The sequence below is a fragment of the Schistosoma mansoni genome, chromosome 2 (assembly GCF_000237925.1).
Source record: "Schistosoma mansoni strain Puerto Rico chromosome 2, complete genome".
Classification (NCBI taxonomy): Eukaryota; Metazoa; Platyhelminthes; class Trematoda; order Strigeidida; family Schistosomatidae; genus Schistosoma; species Schistosoma mansoni.
In genome coordinates, this window is record NC_031496.1 from 8,062,351 (window position 1) to 8,084,919 (window position 22,569).

The following is a 22,569-nucleotide window of genomic DNA, read 5'->3' on the forward strand; positions in this document are numbered from 1 at the left end:
GATAAAATTAGCAAGGTAAGTTGTACAAGAGATTTTATACTGTTATGACTTGTACTGTCCGTAATCTGATACTGATACGCGACCTGCTGCGCCCTAATCCCTCATATGACTTCTTGAGCGAGAACAACAGAGTGGGTGATAAAAAGTATTTTGGGCTACCGAATAAAATGGACAAATAATAATTATATATATATATAATTAACAAGTATTGATACTATGTATTCTGGTAAAAAAGTCCCAATCATCCAAAACTCGATTACAGCGATAAAACTTCACATGTTGATCGCTTGGTCTTAGGTTTTGAACTTAATTATAATTTCTTATATGACCGGTGCAACTGTGAATAAAACAAAGCACATTAAAATCATCGTCCATTGTACAGTAAATCAGCATAAATTAGTCTTGCAGTTTTTTGTAAGGTAGCAGAAATGGGTTGGGACGTTTCAGACAATTTGCTTAAGGTACTCTAATAAGGCCTTCCACCATTTATTTCGTTCACTGTTGAAACCTTTCAAAACTCCGTTTCATATTTGAAACACGAATTCGCTTCTTGAGTCTCACATCCAAAATTCGTCCTCGCATACGTCGGGTATGATATCTTAAATCTTTCTTCATCCCGAGTAGGAAATGACTTACGAACAGCCTATTACACCTGAAATCTTATGGAAGCAGCCGTCTTGGGCCATGTAGTCACTATTAATTATCACTCTTAAACCTTCACAATCAATAATCTAACGTAGTGTCATTCCTTTTATTGTAATGTAAATTATCCCCATAACTGATTTCCATTTTTATACTCTTGTTAAAACTTAAATCTAATGATCACCGTTATACCTTGAGTTGTACATAAGGATATTCATGCAATCCAGTCCTATCAGTCACATTCTGTATAGGTATTCAGACTTAAAGCCATCTACAAAAAATAAAGTAGAGGATCCTGCGACTTAAGGTATATCATCTACGTAAAGTAGAAAACACTAGGCGGGCATAAATCATTGTTCAATGGAATGAACTCCATAAATTCCCATGATCAAAAGTTGCTGTTTGCTCTCACTCATTACCCCCGTACATTGAGGAAGTCAGTAGTTTAATCTGTAACTCTAGAACTGATCTCTAAACTTTTTGATTTTTATCTAAAACATGAGATGTCGAAGGTCTGCTCAGATCCATAAAAGTCACTCGAATGTGTCTGTCTTTCAGTTCAGTCTCTTGCAATTATTTTAGTTAAATACAACGGAACTATTTGGGACCATTTTGCTCGGTCGTTAAATGTGGCGGCTTAATAGCGCGTTCCACTTTCAGCCACTAAGTTCTTGGTTTGGACGGCCGGGTGGTATTATTAGCCCACATACCTAATTAATTAAATTTAACGCTATGTAAAAGCAACATCATGAATAGCCTTTTCCACCGATTTGACTACAATACGAGTTAGACTAACCGAGTGACAATGACTAAATAAATAGACACAAGTAAGCATTATGTCTTACCAATCTTGTCAGTTTTGACTGCTACAGAGATATCTCGGACGGTACTCGTAGTGGTGGGCTTTCCCGACTAGTAAGTAAGCTTGGTTCGTTGTTTGAGTACTGAACCTGCCAAAGAATATATGTGAATTTTATCAAAAAACATGGGTTTGTATACGTACTGTTATAAAGTATGTTTTATCAGTATAAGGAAACCACTATCGAATGTGCTATACGATCGAACAGTGTACATATCGTCTTAATTTACATCGTGAAAACTCCAGATGCCAGGCAGCTAGTACTTTTACTTAATTGCCTAGAGTTCTGAGACAAAGTCGTCAGCTTCGCAGATTGGGTTATGATGGATTACATGCAATACAAATGTACAACTTTCCAAAATGAGTTCGCAGCTAGTAACTCCACATACTCATGCCTTCATGAGACTCGCAAACAAAAAAACATATATGCATAATGTCTTTAATGTATATCACAATACTACCTTGAGACACCTATTCATCACTTTTTAGGTGCTTGTGATAAAATAGTGTAAGTCTTACGTTAACGAAGTTTCGGACACAGCTATAAAGAACGGATCAAACTCACCCACTAATATGTCTTAGTTCATGGAACTTGTTCCTTTGACTGGAGGTATTCGTGTTGTTAGGAATGTAAAATTCTATACGAGAAGAAATTAATATCCACTGAGATGAACTTGTTACACTAAATCATTTGGAGCTCGAACACTGTTATTTCTGTTTTACTATAACTTGTCTGGTGACAAATTCTCAGTCCATAAAATCTAATGATTGTAAGTGATATTTGGTCAACTAGTTTACGCATTTTCAGTTGATTTACTGGAGGCATCATCAAAGAGCTCGGATTGTTAAACTGATATTTCAACTCAAGTTAACAAGCGGGCAAAGAGGATATCCTCTTTTTTCGGAATTTAGCAGTCTCGTTCGCTGTGTTTCACTTTGAGTTTCAAAGTTTTATTGTGATTCAAGAACGCATCAGGCACATAACACTTTAGGAATGAACATCTTTTCAAAACAGACCTTGGAATCATTTGTTTTCAACAAATAACTACTCGGTAACTCATCAGAAGTTATCCTCATGTCTTACGACAGATTGTCAAAACCTGATTTTACACATGCTAACTAGTCACATTCCACAACTTCATTACTCGAACCTTCGTAATAACGTAATGTCAGAGGTTTATCTTATTGTGATTTCTGTAATTAATTATACGATCAACTTTCTATGTGGCTGTTATCATTGGTTTTAAAACTTACCAAAAATGCTAATGTGTAAGATAAGTACGTAATGGAATATTCACCCACATCATGTTAGCTCAATGCACAAACTATTATCATGGTTAAACCCTTTCACAAGGTGTTCATTTCGTTTCTCTCTATCTCTCTTTTTTTTCCTTCTAAATAAATATTCTTAAGATTACGAAGTTTTTAATCAACTTCTCAGACTCGTTTTATCTTCACTATGCATATAGGACTCATACATATTGATTATCCTTTGCACTTAATTAAGAAGACTTTCATAGCATCACTCCAAATTATGATTGCACAAACACTTATTTTAACGTCATATCTTACTACAATAATAAGTTATTTACCCATTAATTAATTTTGTTTACTCATTTGGCGATACATGCATAGTCGTTTATTCTTGTTGTTTGTTCATAAACACGCTCATTAAACTATTTACGAATTTCGTGTCTACTTTATTTCTATTTTCTTAGTTTATTGCTTTCCTTCTTTGAAGTCAATTCAATATTCTTCTCAATTACACAGAACCTGATTTAATATTATTATTCTATTATTAATATTTTCTTTTCTCTTTTTTTCAGATATGGCAAATATAATGCTAACATTATTGAAACTTGTGTATTATTGCACTTTTGAATAAACCCAAAATGTTTTCTTCATAACACTTAAGTACACATGAGGTGTTTGTGAATAATAATATTAGTACTTTCGAGATCATTGCAACGTGGAAAATTGATAAATCATACTTTTCAGTGGCAACAGAGCGATTAGAAATATTCCTAATCACTTTGTAACTAAGTTAGCTAATTCAAAACCAAATAAGTCTTCGACATTTGATGCTGACCACATCAGTTTTTATGGACTCACCTAGTTGAAGGCTCTCGGTCATGCATCCGCACCAGATCACGAGTGAGTACGCCGTACCTCACTTCTCCTACAACCACTAGCCAGCCCAGATCAGTCACTTCTAGATAGATCGATATTCTATCAAATATATCTTCAAGCCTCTTCGCTTCTGATTTCACTGAGTTCGCACGTTTCGATTACAGAATGTGTTACTGGTTAAGGTGTTATTGAAATCCTAATACTTGTAGCATTTTTAGTGTTGGGCTCAACACGAACTGGTACACCTGTTTTTAAACTCAGGGTCTTTCCCTTTATGGAACTTTATGTATCATTTCTTCACTTTAATTTTTAATAATTTATATAGTTTATCGTATTTTTGGATATTTTTCTTCCCCTCGTTCATCCCTATACTTTAAATTCATCATGACTGAAGAGACTCACAAATTACTTCAGACCAAGTTTATTGAGCCACTCTCATTCCAGCCACACAGGAACTGACTTCTAAGCGGACGGCGTGAACGATACAAGTGCACAATTCCTCATAGTAGTAAAGGCACAACCGTGCGAATTCCAAAGGTGCATCACACCTAGTTTGTACACTAGTGATGTTTTGGAACCTTGTAAAACTCCAAAAAGGTCTATTCTTAAACACGGGTATCTAACCGATCGACAAAGGTTAGATCAATTCCTCAATAATACCCATTTTCAACATGATTTAGCAACGGACATATTGTCACGAATGAGAGAGTTAACTGGTAAAAAGACTTTCGATGATTGCCTACTTAGACAACTTTTCTTGTCTCAACTTCCTCAACGTTACAGAAATCTGTCTACTCTGACGCGTTACCTAATGACCGTTGACGACCCCAAACTTATCGAAGGAGCTCTACACAAAAACGAGTGACAGATAACTCTGATTGGTGCTGGTACCATGATGAGTACGGAGAATCTTCTTGAAATTACAGGAAACCCTGCAGTTTACCGAGCTTCAAAACGACCGACACGAAAATTGTTTCGGGAAACTTCCCAGCCGTTACGCATTAACGACGACCATAGCCGGAGAACACAGCCATGTGTTATGCATCACTGATGTGATTACGAGAATTCGCTACATCTTTGACACCGATGCCGAAGTCAGCATTCTACCAGTGAATTCCTATGACCGACTTCACAAAGCATTTTTCTATTTACAAGTGGCAAATGTTAAACCGATTTCCACATTTGGTTAGCGATATATGAACCTTCGCTTGGGTTTAAGCAAACCGATCCACCGAATCTTCGTTGTCGCAGATGTTATTATGCCAATCATTGACATAAACCTGCTAAAACATCATGATTTACTCGTCTACAAGCGCAAACAGGGGGTAGATTATGGCTATGCTACATTATCTGTTCGTGTAACTTCTTTTTCCAGTTGTAGATTATCCCCAGTCACAAGAAAACACACGATTAATCCATTCTACCAAAACATACTCGATAAGTAACCTGAGATATACCAAACGCAACTGAAATTGCCGTGTGTGACCAGCAGCGTTACACATCACATCACCACTGCAGGACCACCTGTATTCTCAAATGCACGCTTACTAGCTCTCCAAAGGCTGGAATTGAATAAAAACCATTTAGAGCATAGACTTGGGAATCATTCGGGCATCAAATAGCTCATGGGTATCTCTCTTGCACATGGTCCCTAAAAATGACAGCAACAACTGGGGTCTAACTGGTGACTATGGGCGATTGAATGCGAAGACTATACCTGATCGTTACCCGTTGCCTCTTATTCAAGATTTGACAGCTACCTTTAAAAGTAAAACTTTTTTTCGAAAATGAATTTGGGTAAAGCATATGACTAAATTCCTATGGTTGTTAAGGACATGTCTAAAACTGCCATTATCACACCTTTTGGTCTCTACGAATTTTCGCTCAAGTCTTTCGGCTCAGGCACTGCTGCATGAACTTTCCGAAGATCCATCGATGATGTTGTTCGAGGTTTCAACTTCGTACATGCGTATATTGATAGCTGCTTGATAGCAAGTCTGGACAGATAATCTCATCTCCAGCATCTGAACTTCGTCTTCGAACAGCTGAAAAAGGACGGCATTACTGTAAATATTAAGAAACGTCAAACTGGCACCGACTATCTAGACTTTCTCGGACGTGCTGTCGATGCTCGAAGCGTTCGACCTCTAAAAAGCAAGGCGGTGACCATTCCAGATTAGTTAGAACAGACCATAATCAAGCTACTACGCACATTTGGCGGCCTAGTAAGTTATTATGAACGGTTCATTTAAAAATGGCGCGTCTCTTATGAGACCTCCAACCAACCAACTTTTCGGAGGTGCGAAATCCATCAATTTGGATGATATCGCGAAAAAGCATTCTCCATGGTTACGAAGTTATCGCCTAAGCTACATTACTCTTACACCAGGACACCGAAGAACCCCTTAGTATCGCAGTAGACGCATCCGTCTCAGCAATCTAAGGAGTCTTACAACAATGGGTTAACCACATCTGTCAACCTTTGACATTCTTCTCGAGACAGTTGCTAGATACTGAATCGAGGTATAGCACTTTCGGTAGGGAACTCGTAGCCATGAATTGGGCTGTACACCACTTTCAACACTCTGTTGGAGGTCGAGAATTCCCTCTTTTCACCGATCACAAACCTCGTACCTTCTCTTTAAGCTTATCTTTAGAAAAGCGCTCTCCTCGAGGGTCTCGACAACTGGCCCACATTTCGTAGTTCACTTCAGACACATTTCTGGGGCAAATAATGCAGTTGCAGATTCTTTGTCTAGTATAACTCCCTTGAACAGTTTTCAAAGAATCGACTTTCTTAAACTCACTTAGCTTCGAAAAGAAGACATTGATCTTCAGTACCAGTTATCTTCAAAACCCTAAAACTTCGCGTTAAACAGATAGGAACAGGTAAGGAAACCTCATTATGCGACACATCCACAGTTAAGGACCGCCCAATCGTGCCGAAACATTATCGACGCTACTTATTCGTTGCGTTGCACTAACTTTCTCACCCAGTTGTTCGTCCATCCATCAAGCTCATAGTAGAACGGTTTTGCTGGCCTGGCATGAGTAAAATTCTGAGGGAGTGGGTACGTTCATCTGTAAGCTGCTAGAAATCCAAGGTGATTAGACACAACAAATGTCACTTAGGTTCTTTCACAACCCCTGATGCTGGTTTCGACCAAGTTCATCTGGATTTGGTAGGACTTTGTCCAGATTCGAGTGGATTCTCCTATCTCATAATGTGCATAGACAGTTTCACTTGATGGCTGGAAGCTGTGCCCGTCAAGGATATTACTGCTAAAACGGTGGTTCACAATTTCGACTGTCCTTCAGATATCACTACAGACCAAGGACTCAAGTTCGAATCTGGACTTTTCGTCGCCTTACTACATTATTAGGAATCACACGATTCTGAACGATCTCCTACTGCCCAGAGGCAAGCGGGTCAATAGAACGCTATCACTGACAGCCTAAAGCTCCCCTCTCAGTTACAAGCGTTTTACAGTTGAACGACGCTCTTCCATTTGTCTTACTCGACATTCTCAATGCGGTGAAAGCTAACATTAGACAAACTTCAGCTCAACTCATGAATGGGACGATACTTCGACTTTTGGGAGACTTCGTGGCCCCCTTATCTTCTTCAAGGAATATGGATTTAAAATCTTACACGAGCATTGCGTTCAGTTAAACTTGTTTACATTCGACCTCGGTCAATTGATGTTTTCGTTCAAGCTGCCCTACGATATAGTGCACAAGCTGTGTAATTCGCGACTCATTTCAACGACCTCTCGAAGTAACATGCTAGGGGCCCTTCAAAGTTCTTCAGTGGGAACCCAAGTACTATATAATCGATAAGAACGGAACTAACGACATCACCAGCATCGACCAACCCAAAGCCGCGTATTTAGAAGAGAACCCTATTAACGTCGATCTTCCTTCGGTACAATCCAGAGAAACGAGTCCTACACTTACGACACCTAATCCGATAATCAACAATCGCGAAAACACTTCGGAAGTATCTGACAACTGACTCAAAACAACACGTTCTGGAAGATAAGTAAGGTTTCCAGAACACGTAAGACGCGTAAGACCCCACTAGGGGAGAACGAGTGGACTGTAGAGCTAAATTTATCCTAAAATCAATTATTTTTATAGGTCTTCGACATTCGATGCTGACCACATCAGTTTTTATGGACTCACCTAGTTGAAGGCTCTCGGTCATGCATCCGCACCAGATCACGAGTGAGTACGCCGTACCTCACTTCTCCTACAACCACTAGCCAGCTCAGATCAGTCACTTCTAGATAGATCGATATTCTATCAAATATATCTTCAAGCCTCTTCGCTTCTGATTTCACTGAGTTCGCACGTTTCGATTACAGAATGTGTTACTGGTTAAGGCGTTATTAAACTCTTAATACTTATAGTAACTTATAAGTGTTGTCGAACCCTGAATACCTGTGAAATCTTTAGAATAATGTTTCCCATTAGCTAAAAACTCCCCTTTTCTATCGAGACACGGCATCTAAGGAATGAAAATCCCTCTATTTCTGCCTAGCATGGCTTGAGTATCTTACCAGAGGTGACTGAATACGTATCCATGAATTTGTCAGGCATTAGTTCCGATTCACAAGGTGTGTGATATTAAAGATTTCTAATACTTGTCATTGAATTCAGTCGTTAAATGATGGGTATAAGTTGATTGTTTGAAGTGGGGATTTTATCAAAAGTCCTTAATTTTACTGGATATGATATTTTCATCTTCGAATTTAGGAAACTTTGTACCGTCACATTCATAGACAAATGTAAAAAGAGTTTGTAAGTTTGAAATGAAATCCTCGGTGAAAATCATGTTTTTGTGTGCATCACTGATTTATTGAACAAAACAATGCTTGAAAATCCGCAATATAGTAATTTATTGGAAAATGGCAAAAGGATGGCTAACCTTACATGTACTTTTGCAGACGCTAGTTCGAGTTGTGACCTTCGTGACAGGTTTGAATTCTTGTTTGATACTCCTCTGCCGAACATGTATCTGTATTGATCTCTTTCACGTATTATTGATAAATGCTAGTCATTGGTCTCCTTGGTAAATGCAAGCAAACTTGATGTATATGCTGAGTAGTTGATTTATGCTTTCCTTACTATACTCAGCTCTAGGGATAATTAATTTCATTTGAACAATTCGGTGTTAACTTTGAGAAAAAGTAGACATTTCATGAGAGGTAATTTCGAGACGTTTACCCTCACTAGGTAAATTTAGGGGAAAATGCATACTATTTACTACGGGATAGGGAAATTGGCGACATCTTGATGCATTGTTACTCATGTTCGCACTGACTTTCCTCAGAGATTTTCCTCGAATTTCACCCTTGTTTCCTCTTTTTGTTTTTTGGACAATTGTCCACTCAAACTCATTTGCTAAATTGACGGGTTGTGCCAAATTAATCTACTAAATTTAATATATATTTTATCCGGAATTTCGTCGCGTTTGAGATGAAAAATTTAATGTGTATTTGAGCACATGCTTATATAGTCCGAAGGTTGAATTTAAAGTGTTCTAACTAACTTATTACTCTGCTACAGAATCCGTGAACTTGGGCAGAAAACTATTCTAAAAATGTCATGCAATCGATAAGCGAAGATGGTAATATTTAGAATTGGGTTATTGCATATTTTATTTATTTATTTGAGCACATAAATATTGGTACAAAGGAGCACCAGATATATATGCACCACACAATAACAATGACAATGGTAAGAGAAAGAGAGAGTAAGGTGCACATAAGAAATAAGAAAAAAATTAACAGTAACAACTACAGATTAGTGTATGTCAGTGTAATAATAAGAATAATAATGAGAGGAACGGAAAGGCACAACCAGAAGAACTGTTTCAGCTAAAGAAGTTATAACCGCTCTTTATGAAGGAAGTGAAAGAAGGTTACAGCAGGGTCGCCACTGGCTTCTATTTTGAGCCATATCTGATAACGTCTCTAGCCACTGTTTTGCACAATCTCTCGGGCCCCAGCCAGGGAGTCGGGAAGGATCAACAGAAGCCAGCCGTTTGCAGCATTCTTTCATACCACGACATCATGCCGTACACTGACCATCTCTCCGCTTTATCCAACCAGTCCCAGTGTCGGCAAATAATGCACGACGAGGAATTATGTGGGACGACATTCGTAGAACATGTCCAAGCCACCGAAGTTGGTGTTTCAAGATGGTGACACCAATTGAATTATCGTCTCGGCGCCCGAACACACGATGCCAAGCCTCTGCATTACTAACATTGTGTTGCCACTGGATGTTAGCAATCCTTCGGAGACAACGATGGTCAAACACAGAGTCGTCTAACATCCTCAACTAGGAGGTCAAGTTTCGCGAGCACAGAGCAAAACTATTCTCACCTTTTACAGCCAAACTAGCATCATGAAAGCGCCAAAAATGGCCCAGATTGGCATAAACCGCTCTGGCTTTCACTATACATGAATCGACCTCATCACTCACACCACCACCGGCACTTATATAGCTGCCTAGATACACAAACTTCTCTACTACTTCAATCTGCTCACCACCCAGTGTGAGCACAGGATTTGAATCCTGCCAGTCTTGTACAAGTACTTTTCATTCGAAGGTGCAAAGCACAGACCGTATCTACGGACACTGATTGCCAACTGATTAAGTGCGGGTTGCATGGCTTGAGCATTATCGCACAGTAAGACAATATCATCCGCATACTCAAAGTCGAGAAGTTCTTCTCCAGGCGACAGTTCCACACCATTATTACTTACATCCATCAGAGCTGTTTCCAGAATGTCATCGATGGCAGAATTGAAGAGGAATGGTGAGATTGAGCAACCCTGTCTAACCCCACTGCTCGAATGGAACAATGGAGAAAGGCGGTTGTATGCCCTCACTCTGCCTGAGGTGTTCGTATATAGGGCCTTTAAGATGTTAATAAACTTCTCAGACACACCCCTCTTCAATAGACAGTCCTAGAGAACAGTCCTGTCCAACGAATCGAAGGCAGCCCTGATATCAAGAAACACTACGATTGTTGGCATGTGATAAGTAGGACGGTGTTCTAACATTTGGCGGAGGGTGAAGATGTGATCAATCCAACCTCGACCAGAACGAAAACCAGTCTGCTCCTCGCGAGTCAATCTTTCTCGGGTTTTGAACAAGCTACGAAATATGACGGAAGCCAACAGTTTGGATACAATCGGAAGTAGACATATCCTCCGATAGTTGTTACAGAAACAAGGTGAATCGTTTTTAAAGATAGGGACAATTATCGACTCATTCCATGATGTTGGAACACTCTCTAGGCTTGGGGTGTGGCTCCCTAAGGAAACCACTTGCTTTGGTCTGGGCACCCGGGCAGTATCGTAGCCCTCACACAATTAAAATGAAATGGCAATGATTTCAAGTTTAGGATACTGCATGTACGCTACTAGTTTTTGTTTTCTAGTATTATAAGGTACTGTTACTTGTCTCTTTCTGTCCTTGTGAAGTATGGCAACGTTTATTGCCGAATCCTGGTGCTAGTCATTGACGACCACGTGGATTACATTATTTTGTGATTATAAATAGATGGGAGTATATGAAGACTTCTAATAGTTAATTTTGTGGTGGTAATATGTAAGAGAAAGGTTGTATATAAGGATATAGTATAGGAAGGAAGAAAGTTATCAAGCAATTTTAATCTCAAGGTTTAAGGGAAGATAAAGAGTGTATACACCTACGCCATTGTGATCGATTTTGAGCCATGTCACCCACAGTCTCCAATCATTGGTTACGATAGTCACGCGGACCCCAACCAGGTATTCTGCATCTATCAACATGGCTTAGACTAGAAGTTAGTGACTTCAAGCTCTGATGCCACGTTTTGGTTTGGCTGCCCCCAACTTTCGTCCAACCATCCCCAATACTAGTCAGCATAGCGCGTCGTGGTAATCGGTGTTCAGGCATACGTAACACGTGGCCCAACCATCTCAGTCGATGAAGACTCATGACCTCATGACCTGATTTACCATCATTCCCTAATACCCTGCGTCTAACCCCACTATTACTTACCCGGTGATCCCAGCAGATGCGAGCAATATTTCTAAGACATCTATGGTCAAATACTAGTAACTTGCGAGTATCTTCTACTCTTAATGGCCACGTTTCACAGCCGTAAACTAGAACAGAATGAACTGCCAGGGAGTATACACGTTCTCTTATTGATAAACGGGTATCTTGTTTTCGCCATAGGTGACGTAAGTTGGCAAAAGCCAAACGAGCTTTTTGAATCCGTGCTGAGATTTCGTTAGACACCAACCCATTAGGGCTGATCAGACTTCCAAGATAAGTGAAGTTGTCGACGCGTTCGACTACTTCACTGCCTATGCTTAGTTCAGGTGTTGACGCAGGGCAGTCCTGGAGTAACAATTTACATTTAGATGGGGAGAAACACATCCCAAACATCCTGGCATTATTACTCAGTTCTAACAGAAGACTGCATTTTGTCAGCGTCTTCAGCAAACAGGGCTATGTCATTTGCGTATTCTAAGTTGATAAGTGAACCTCCTGGTAGGAGATCAATTTCTGAAAATTCAGTCGACGAGAGTGTTATTTCTAGAAATAGGTCTATGATGAAGTTAAACAAAAATGGGGATAGTGGACAGCCTTGACGGACACCACTTGAGGTTGTAAAATCATATGACAGTTCGCCATAAGCTCTCACTCGACTGGTAGTGTTCGAGTAAAGAGCCTTCACAAGGTTTATATACTTCTAAGGTACACCTTTCAATGACAGACACTGACACAAAGCCTCTCGGTCTACAGAGTCAAACGCTGCTTTTAAGTCAAGAAAAACTATCATTTTCGGACGCCGATAAACATGTATGTGCTCTAAAACCTGACGAATAGTGAATATGTGGTTGATGCAGCTACGACCAGGTCTGAAGCCAGCCTGATTTTCTCGTGTTTGCAGTTCACGAGTCTTAGTTAGGCGCCCGATAATTATTGAGGCAAGTATTTTAGATGCTATGTTAGTCAGATTAATCCGTCTATGGTTATTACAGAATCATTTTAATCCTTCTTATATATTGGGACGATAAGTGATTGTGACCAGTCAGATGGGATTACGTCCGTCTCCCAGATTTTAGCCAGAATATTAGTCAACCTAGTCGCTAAAGTTGGGCCACCATATTTAAAGACTTCTGGAGCCAATCCATCTGAACCAGCTGCTCTCCCTCGTTTCAGATTAGTTATAGCCTTTTGAACTTCAAGTAGGGTCGGGAGGCCTACTTCAATGTCCCATTCAGTCTGTCTGGGAATAGTGGGTAGTTGTGCAGTATCTGAAGGTCAGCTAAACTGCTCCTTAAAGTGTTCCGCCCATCGTTCTAAACGGCTGGGTTGAGAGCAGATAAGGGTTCCGTCTTTTTCCGAGATTGTCTCACTTACACTTTACTTCTTAATTCCGGTTTCTGTTGTTAGTCTGAAGAGTTGCCTGGTGTTGCCTACAGCCGCTGCCTTTTCCATCTCTTTTGCTTTAGTTGCCCACCACTGCTCACGATCGTTCCTTAGACTTTTCGTTAACCTAGATCTAATTTGTTTACGCTCTTGGTCGTGTTCAGAGCCTGATGGGATGAGTTTACGCAAATCCATCAGTGAAATAGACTTAGAAGAAATCCATTGGTTTTTTGGAACCCTATGGTTTAAATGACTAATAGATGTGACTGCTGTTTCCACAGCTGTTCGTATGTCTTTCCAGGCAACATCTGGGTCAGCCTCGTTTACAGAACTGCCTAGATGTGAACTCAGTTCTTCCTGGAATTTACATTTGGATTTCTCGTCCTCCAGTTCAATCCCAATGGGTCTTCTTAGAGTAGTTTTTCTGCGTCCAGTGAGGCGCAAACAAATGCGTGCTCTTATTAAAGCGTGATCAGAGTCTAAACAAGTATTCCAATACGAGCGACAATCTTCTGTCGAGCCTCTCCAACGATGACTGATGGCAATATGGTCTATTTGAGTCCATCGTTGGTTTGGTGCAGGTGGTCGCCATGTTAGACGATGTCTCTCCTTATGCTTAAAATTAGTGCTTGCTAAAAATAAACGATTGTCTGAGCATAGTTGCAACAGACGGTCACCATTATCGGTTCGTTGAATACTAAAATACGCACCCAATTGTCTTTCTGTTTGATTTAAACTGCCTAATTGGGCATAAAAGTTACCCTCTACGAGTACTATGTCTGAGCGCTTAGCTTTCTGAAGAAGTTCAGAGAGCTTTCAGTAAAAGTCATCTTTCACTTCATCTGGGCTGCAGTCAGTGGGAGCGTAGGCAGAAACGACGAAAAGGCAACCTACAATATCCACATCTTCAAATCTCTCGTCTGTCTGTTACTTTCTAAGAATGTTTGCTTGCATTAAATATCTTGTGCTTTGGCATATCATTTTACTACATGAGGAAACTATTTCGAGGTGAATGTAACGTATGTAGACGGCCTTAAACTATTTTTGAGCCTGCGAAGAAGCAGTCCCTATAAAACGTTTTGTAATAAAAAGTAATAAAACGATGGTCAATTAACATAAATAATGAACCTTTGTAGATGAATTATTCGGGGTGTCGTCAGGAAATCACGTCATTTGTAATGCAGGAATTCTTTGTAGCTGTTCAAACGAATATATTTCTTTCCGAAATCTGATTGATTTGTCCATATGCTTTGTTTCTGCCTATCTTACTAGTCGTTTTTTCGCAATCGTAGTTCGAAGTTCGGTTAAATGGACAAATCAATCGACCATTTTTTACTATTGTGGACAACCTAACGATTAGCATTCTGTCCATCACTTTGACAACCCAAGGTTTTCCGATTAAATCCTTAAATTGCCCGTTAGTACTTTTGGTAAAAACTATACCTTACCGATAACCTTGGGTGGCTCTAAATGTAATCTTGCGAAGCTCGACTCCGTTGTCATTCAGTCAGAATCCACAATACATAACTGAAAAATTAATTGCGGAAGCCAAAATGGGGTTGCATACTGGTGTGCTGATGGTCTCTATACCACGGGACGGGTATTTTCATGGACCGATGACTTGTCTGGTTTCAAGAACACTTTCCGTAATGCCATTCCTGAGTTCGAACAGATATACCACGTAAAGTAAGGAATATATACATTGTACTGGTTCTTATATATCACGTCTTGTGTTGTAAATTTGACTTGGAAATACTCTGCTTTTAATTTCAATAACTTTTTCCTTGTTTATCATGCTAGTACAATTCTGTGCTTATGAGTTGCTAACTTACATTTAATAAAGGTGAGTAATGTTTTTTTGTCATTATGTTTATAGGTGAAACTTTTAATTCAGTAGAAGGTGGATAAAAACAGAGATTTTTCTTCAATTATCCTTAATTCACATCTTATAGATATAGCATGTTGTACATTGTTCTTATATGGCTATCATTTCTTGATTACATTCATTGTTTGCCTGAACATAAATTAAAAATACCTAATAGTGAAAATGTACCGGATCCTTGTAATCCAGGAAAATTTGTAAAGTCAATTGGTCACTTGAATTATGATGGTGGTGGACCTCTTAATTCATTCGGCTCAGATTTCGAAAGTAAACGGGTAAACTATCTGGGTTTTTTGTTTATTCGTCTTAATTAACTCCAGTAGATTTTCTTTTCTTTAAGTATCATCATTTTAGATTTTAGTGATGTACATAGTAATAGCTACAGAGCTTTCCTGGATTACTTTATCAAACATTGGAATTTAGATGTTTTTAGGGTTAACAAGAGTATAAATTTCTCATATTGCTAAATAAAATTCCTTTTTTAGTAAGCGAATCTCAATTATAGAGTATCGCTATATTTTTCCTAACAAGTTGAAACGTCTAGTATAACTGTGAGTAATCAAGTACAATTCTGTATACTTCACCTTAAACCAGTATACAGTTTTGTGACAAATAATATTACATGGTTGGACGAATTGTAAGGTAGGCAAATCAGTATTCGAATGTTGTTACAGTTCTGACCACTAAAGTGACATCATTTGAGAATTTATCTCTAAAGTCTTATTTACTAATGTAAACTGGGTCACTTCCAACCAATTAATTGGGATAGTGATTATGCATAAACAGAATATTGTGACAATGGCATCGTATCTAACGATGGCCAAACCTAGAAGTGGAGTTAGACTATGAAGTCATTGGCTATTAGATTGAGCCATACTGGCAGGTGCAAACTACTTGATTGGAGTCTGCACGATTTTTATAACCAGTGATTGGAGACGTTAGATGACGTGGTTCATAATCGGTTGCAGTTGCGCAGATGAGCTTGCTGTCTGTTTTCGCTCTGATCTTGGTTCTCAAGGTTATCTTGAAGTTTTTATTCTATATGTTGTTCCTAAATGATATTGTATATACCTAATCCTTTCTTGTTATAACATGTGGCCGCCTGGATGCCCTGATAATGTTCAACGTGATAAGACCGCTAGTTAGAGAGAAGCGAATTGTCGATCGGACCAGTGACACACGGAAACCTTACGAGCAGTCTAGAATACTTGTCGGTCCTGCTTTCTGCCTAGCCCAGTTATGTCCAGAACACCAATAACAGTTTCTGCGGTATGAATCATGTATTTCGAACATACTGAGTTTATATACCAAACAGACAGACCGCGTCGTACCAATAAAATAGAAAATAACATTTGTACAAGATTCAGCCAAATGTGGCTGTGAATTTGGGAGACAGTAATTAATAGACTGGGGATAACTCAAGAACGGTAAATCTCATAGTAATAGTCTATGAGTCAAAATAAGGCTTATAATAAGAGGAACACGGATATGCATAATTTAGCTACTTAAAAATTATACAGTAAAAACATATGTATCGTATTGGTTCATAAATAGTTCTCAAAAGTTGGGATATAACATTTCTACTACTACTGATACTGTTATTATTCCTGCTAATCTCATTTCATCGTGCTATTGTGTTGTGACAATTTGAACCAATGCACATATGTCCAAAGTTCTACGTTGCTTATGACTGACTGTCACTGATGTAGTCGCCGGATAATAATTGTCCATTAGAGGTTGGATTCTAAGCCTTTTTTGTCGGCCATTTTTATCTAAAGTAAATTTTCCCCCAAACGCCCTGTTACGGATGTAGGTATGGAAAGCCCACTCTCCCTTTCGAAATACTCTCACATGGCAACGTGTATACAGCCACTGTCACGGAAGTCGTACTCGCCGTCTTCTCCCGACAGGAGTGTTGTTTACGAAATTCAGAGGACGAGAAGCGAATGTTCGGCGCTTTAACTGGGTTGGTGGATACGGAGAATGCACCTCGGGGAGTTGGAAAACCCTGATTCTAAACCAATGGTGTACATGGGCTTTAGGATGCTGAAGGAATAAATGACATATGAACCCATTGTTGATTACTGGCTTCCATGGGACTGAATCTCCTAACGTCGCTCCACTGCCTTGTCGATTAGACCTCTGGGTCAAAGGCTCGGGGAGTGGCACCCTACTCCGGTTTCGGCGCCCACACAGAATCCCAGCCCTCACACAAATCGAATAAGGTGTGGCGCATATATATTTGGTCCCCTCTTGTACCAATGTTTATGTGTTTTAATAAATAAATAAGGTGAATTGTTATTTCATTAAATAAACTAAACTTGGATTCATCACATATATTACGTGATTTTGATGTTAGAAAACCACAAAACCAAGTTTAGAACCAGTTGTCACCTGTCAGTGTCAGTGAATTCCAGTTTTAAGGGGACTGTTGTTCCCATGGGACTCAAACTCGTGTCAGCCAGTAAAGTTACCACGAAGTTATTTTGATATGCGACCACTGAGCTCTTGAAAAACTGACTTACATTACTTGGTTGTTTGTTGATGACTAGTACCTTATCTGGTTTTCAGTGTGGGTCGAATCAGATAAATTTAGTTAATTTGTCAAATTCTTTCTCCTTCATGATTAAAATTCTCTATTGCATTCTGCTTTTTTATAACGAAATACAATTAAAGTCTTGGAGTCTACTCTGTCCATTGGATAGTGATGGTGATGGATTTACTAATGGTCAAGAATTAGGTGATCCTAAATGTCAATGGAAAATAGGTGATCTACCTGAAAGAACATTCAATATTACTCATCCAGGTGTATGTACTCCTGTGGATTCAGAGGTTTGTAAGAGGCAAATTATATGTAAAGTAAGTTGCTCTTTTAGTTCATAAATATTATAATGATTTGTAACAAAACTATTCATATGGTTATAATGATACTCTTCATCATAGTTCACTATTTTCTTAATCTGTATTGCATGCGTTTTTGATTCTGCTTAGAAATTGTGTACTAACAAAATGAGATGACCCTTTTATGGTCCGAGGTGAATAATTATGTTAAACATATTTCTCTTGTACACACTGCTCAGGTTTCTTTGAGTTGTGTCAATTACTTCAACTATATGAAGTAGGCATAGTTTTGTAACTTCTGTTAAATTACTTGGGACGAAGAAACTATATTCAATCTTGTTATTGTTATCCATTGTCGATTTTAGAGAAAAGAATTGCATGATTTATAGACTTGGTGACTCCTTTTTGTAACCATGCCTGTAAAGCTTCGTAAGCACTCAAGGATCAAGGCATTTGAGTTACAAACTTTGTAATTGGCTCCACATAAGTAATGAAATTGATGAACAAGATATAGATTTCCACAATCGAAAAGAAAACTCTAAACCCAAGTCTTAATTTTAAAAGTAATGTGGAGAATAAAATTGTAACACGTAGACTCAGCATATCTATTGAAATAACTTTTAATGCAACTAAATTGCATTTAACTTCCTCAATGAAACCTATACTGACGAAGCGAACCGAAGACGGGATACAAATGGTTTCATCCATGCGTGTTCATTAGTTTAACCAGTTTCGTGAGGTTAATTACAGTCTATACTTGAAGGATTTGATCGTTGAGCTCTCGAAAAGAAAACCTACCTAATAAATGATTCCCAAGGTGATATAATGAATGACATTTTAACACGTTGACTCAATAGATTCATTAAAACGATTAGAAATGACATGCGCTATTTCTTATTTCACACAGGTGAAAAATCAATTCAAGGTTAATTCAAAATTTCGTCCTTTTAGACAATTGGGTCGAATTTTACACTTTCTGTTAATAAGATTCTGATTTTCAAATTTGCATTACCTCATGTTTTTCCGACCTATGGTTCCAACCTATAGTTTACATCTACTAACACGAGTCATTTCAACAGTGAATAACTTAGTGAACTGATGTCACTTTTTATATTGGCTATACATAGCTTTCTTCCAACTTTTCCAAGTCAATGTATTTGTAGCGTCGTTTAAACTGACTACTTACTTATTAAGAATGGTATGCTTCAATCACTAATTTATTGCCCCCCCCCATTAAAAATCAGCACTGGAAGTGGATAGGACATACATTGTGGAAATAAAAAAACTGCATCACTAGACAAGCGCTTACTTAAAATCATGAAAGGAAACGGAAAAGAGGAATGCCGAAAGATACACTACGTCGGGCATTGGAAGCAGACATCAAAAGGATGAATATAAACTGAAAAGGATTGCCCAGGATTTTAATTTAATAATTAATTAAACACATAAATATTGGTACAAAAGGGCACCAGATATATAAATGCGCCACACAAATCTCATTTGATTTGTGTGAGGGCTGTGATACTGTCCAGGTTCCCAAACTGAAGTAGTTGGTTTTCTTTGGGGGACATACCCGGAGCCTTTGATCTAAAGGTCTGGTCCACAAGGCGGTGGAGCATCGTGAAGAGAAGCAGTCCCATGGTAGCCGGTGACCAACGATTGATTCATACTCCATTTGTTTCCTCAGGATACTGGAGCCCATGTGCACCATTGGTTTGGGATCAGGGTTTCCCAACTCCACTAGGTGGACCCTCCGTATACACCAACCCGGTTAAAGCGTCGGACATTCGCTTTTCGTCCTCCCAATTTCGTAAACAAGACCCCTGGTGTGAGAAGGCAATGAGTAGGACTTGTGTGGCAGAGGCTATATATGCGTGGCCATGTGAGAGCATTTGTAGAGGGAGAGTGTACTCTCCCCACTCTCGGCCGTACCAGAGCATTCGGGGGCAGGAGCCCAGGATAGAGTTGAGTGGAGAATACTGGTGGGTGACCTATGCTCTTCCACGAGGGGTAACAGACGTAAGTTAAGTAATTCAAAACCAGGATTTGCCAATAGTTGTTTCATCTTTATTTAAGACTTGTTTTTAGAATTCATAATTATGAGAATATATTTAAAAAAATCATCATCATCATCATCACCTATTATCTATCACATTCAATTTGTTTTTCTAGACTAATATTCCAACACATTGTGGTTTTACTCAATTTTCAACTGGTATATTAACTTTTCTAACAATATTAATGGTATTATTAACAATATTAAAGTTTATTAGTAATACAGAATTAAAATATCGTTATGAACATGGTACATGGCCTATAACCTGTTGTCCATCATTACCATATGATAAACCTGGATTTTCATGGGATAAGTAATTTTTTATTGTTCCCCCTAAATTTTAAAATAATCTTATTTTGATAAAAAGGCACACTGTGTATATGTTTATATAGTCAATAATATTATTATTATTATTACTATTACTATTATTACTATTATTACTACTATTACCATTATTGCTATTATTATTATTACCATTACTATTGCTACTATTACTATTATTATTACTATTACTATTATTACTATTATTATCATTACCATTATTATTATTATTATTAATTTTATAGTCTCAACACAATGATCCAATTTGTATCAACGGACTGTGATATTCTCTTTATAGGTTTCTTCTTTTGTATTATTATTAATGAATGAGCGAATTGTGTAGATTTTTAATGGCTATTATTTTTGTTAAATAAATTTTTATATATTATTCCCTTTGCCTACCCAAGTAGTGTACACAATATTCTCTTCCTAGACAAATATAATATAAATATTTTTTTGGTATTGTTCAGTCGTTTTTTTTTCGATACTTTTTAGTTATGATGATAAAGGGTATTTGTAGTTCAGGATAAGGAGTGTCTGAGGTGTTATGTTCTCTGAGCTGGATGGTTTAGTTGTGAGCAACATAATTAGCATGTACTTCAATGAGAAACAGGTTTGAACCCTGTTCATTTATTTACTCTTGAGCGATTGAGTATTACTCATAAACCCTCATACTTAGGGTGCAACTGAAAACCAAGTACAGGAATCAGTATCTGGAAAATGAATCTTTGGTGCAAACTGTAAACTCATTCGATAAGTTTTTCTCCAAATTTTCAGTAGGTCAATCGTGTGTGATTACATAACATGATGTGATAAAGTTTATTACACTGATTATTCTATATTGTGTAAATCCTACGACAACAGCTACATACTGTGTTCAGCTTAACATTATGATACTATTGTTTTTATTGGCTCAGAATTGATCACACGGTTATGTAATGTCCAACTTTAGCCGGTTGAATCAAATAATCGAACTTTTATTCATTCTGCTGTTAAGTTTCGTCTAGTGAATAAATTATAGAGTTGGTATAGCTACTTTCCATCATGTTTTATGTTATTTCAGTGACGGAAAAAGTGAATTATGATGATTTCAAATTACTTGAGTATCACCGTAGATGATATCCACATGGAACTACATAATTATTTAGAAAGTTATAAGATCGACCAGAAGTTGATCCCGAATCTCACAAAGACAAAATGTTCGTGCACTTTTAGCCAAATTATAATTCTGCACTTGTATACGTGGTCTCACTTATCTCTTGATTTCAGCTTTGTTTTATTAGAAGTTTTAGTATTAATTCAATACTCATCATAGAACCTATTTTATGCTTTAGTTTTTCAACAATCTTTAATAATCACTAACCTATAAGCACTGAATGTCTACTTTCAAAGATGAGTACACGTATTAGCACTTGATCACTGATTGACATTAATTAGTTATGTGTGGTAGGCAATATGCTCTTGTATGGTGATATCTCGGTAACGGGCTTTAAAACTAGTCAAGAAATGTTCTATAACCATTACATTGACAGTTGACGTGATATAATACGCGTACGATTGTCTCAAGCATAAGATGAAACAGAGGGTATAAGTTAGCTCGATATTTTTACATACGTCCAAATAAAGTATATGTATATATATAACTTTGTCGTTGATATGCTTTTAGAGATAACACTCTCATCATCTAAATCTCCAGGAGTTGAAATTTTACCGGGAGGCTCACTTGTTGACTTGGGATACGCCGATGACAGCTCTGTTTGGTGAAGACGCTGACAAAATGCAGAGTCTTCTGACCACTATAAGCAACAATGCAGGTATGTTCAGGATGCGATTCTCCCCCTCGAGGTGCAAAATGTTACTTCAGGATTGGGTTGCATTGACACCTGAACTAATGATAGGGAGTGAAGTAGTTGAGCGTGTTGACCGCTTCACTTATCTTGGGTGTCTCATCAGTCCTTGTGGTCTGGTGTGTGACGAAATCTCAGCACGGATACAGAAAGCTCGACTAGCTTTCACCAACTTGCGTCATTCATGGAGTAGGCAAGATATCCGTTTTGCGCAGCAGTTTGTTCAGCCATACTTTATGGCAGTGAAACATGGCCGATAAGAGTAGAGGACATTCGTAGGCTGCTAGTATTCGATTATAGGTGTCTTCGAAGCATTGCTTTTACATCCTGGGACCACTGGGTAAATAATGCAGTTGTTAAGAAACGGGTACTAGGTAAGGATGGAAAATCGATTGATGAAGTAGTGAAACTTAATCAGTGGAGATGCTGGGACATGTGTTGCGTATGCCCAACCACCGACTGTCCCGACGTGCAATGCTTCATGGTGTAGGAGTAGGTTGGAAGAAAGGTAGGGGGGGTCAGACCAAAACGTGGCACAAATCCATGA

General features: G+C 38.4%; 1 protein-coding gene across 1 annotated transcript; it reads left to right on the forward strand.

Moving 5' to 3' along the window:
• Nucleotides 1-14,628: 14,628 nt before the first annotated feature.
• On the forward strand, nucleotides 14,629-20,171 carry Smp_137640 (hypothetical protein; the record flags this gene model as incomplete). The annotated part of the gene is made up of 4 exons (XM_018795549.1): nucleotides 14,629-14,675; nucleotides 15,028-15,232; nucleotides 17,634-17,816; nucleotides 19,971-20,171. The coding sequence occupies 4 exons, from the start codon at nucleotides 14,629-14,631 to the stop codon at nucleotides 20,169-20,171; spliced, it is 636 nt and encodes a 211-aa protein (XP_018649851.1).
• Between the last annotated feature and the right edge of the window lie 2,398 nt (nucleotides 20,172-22,569).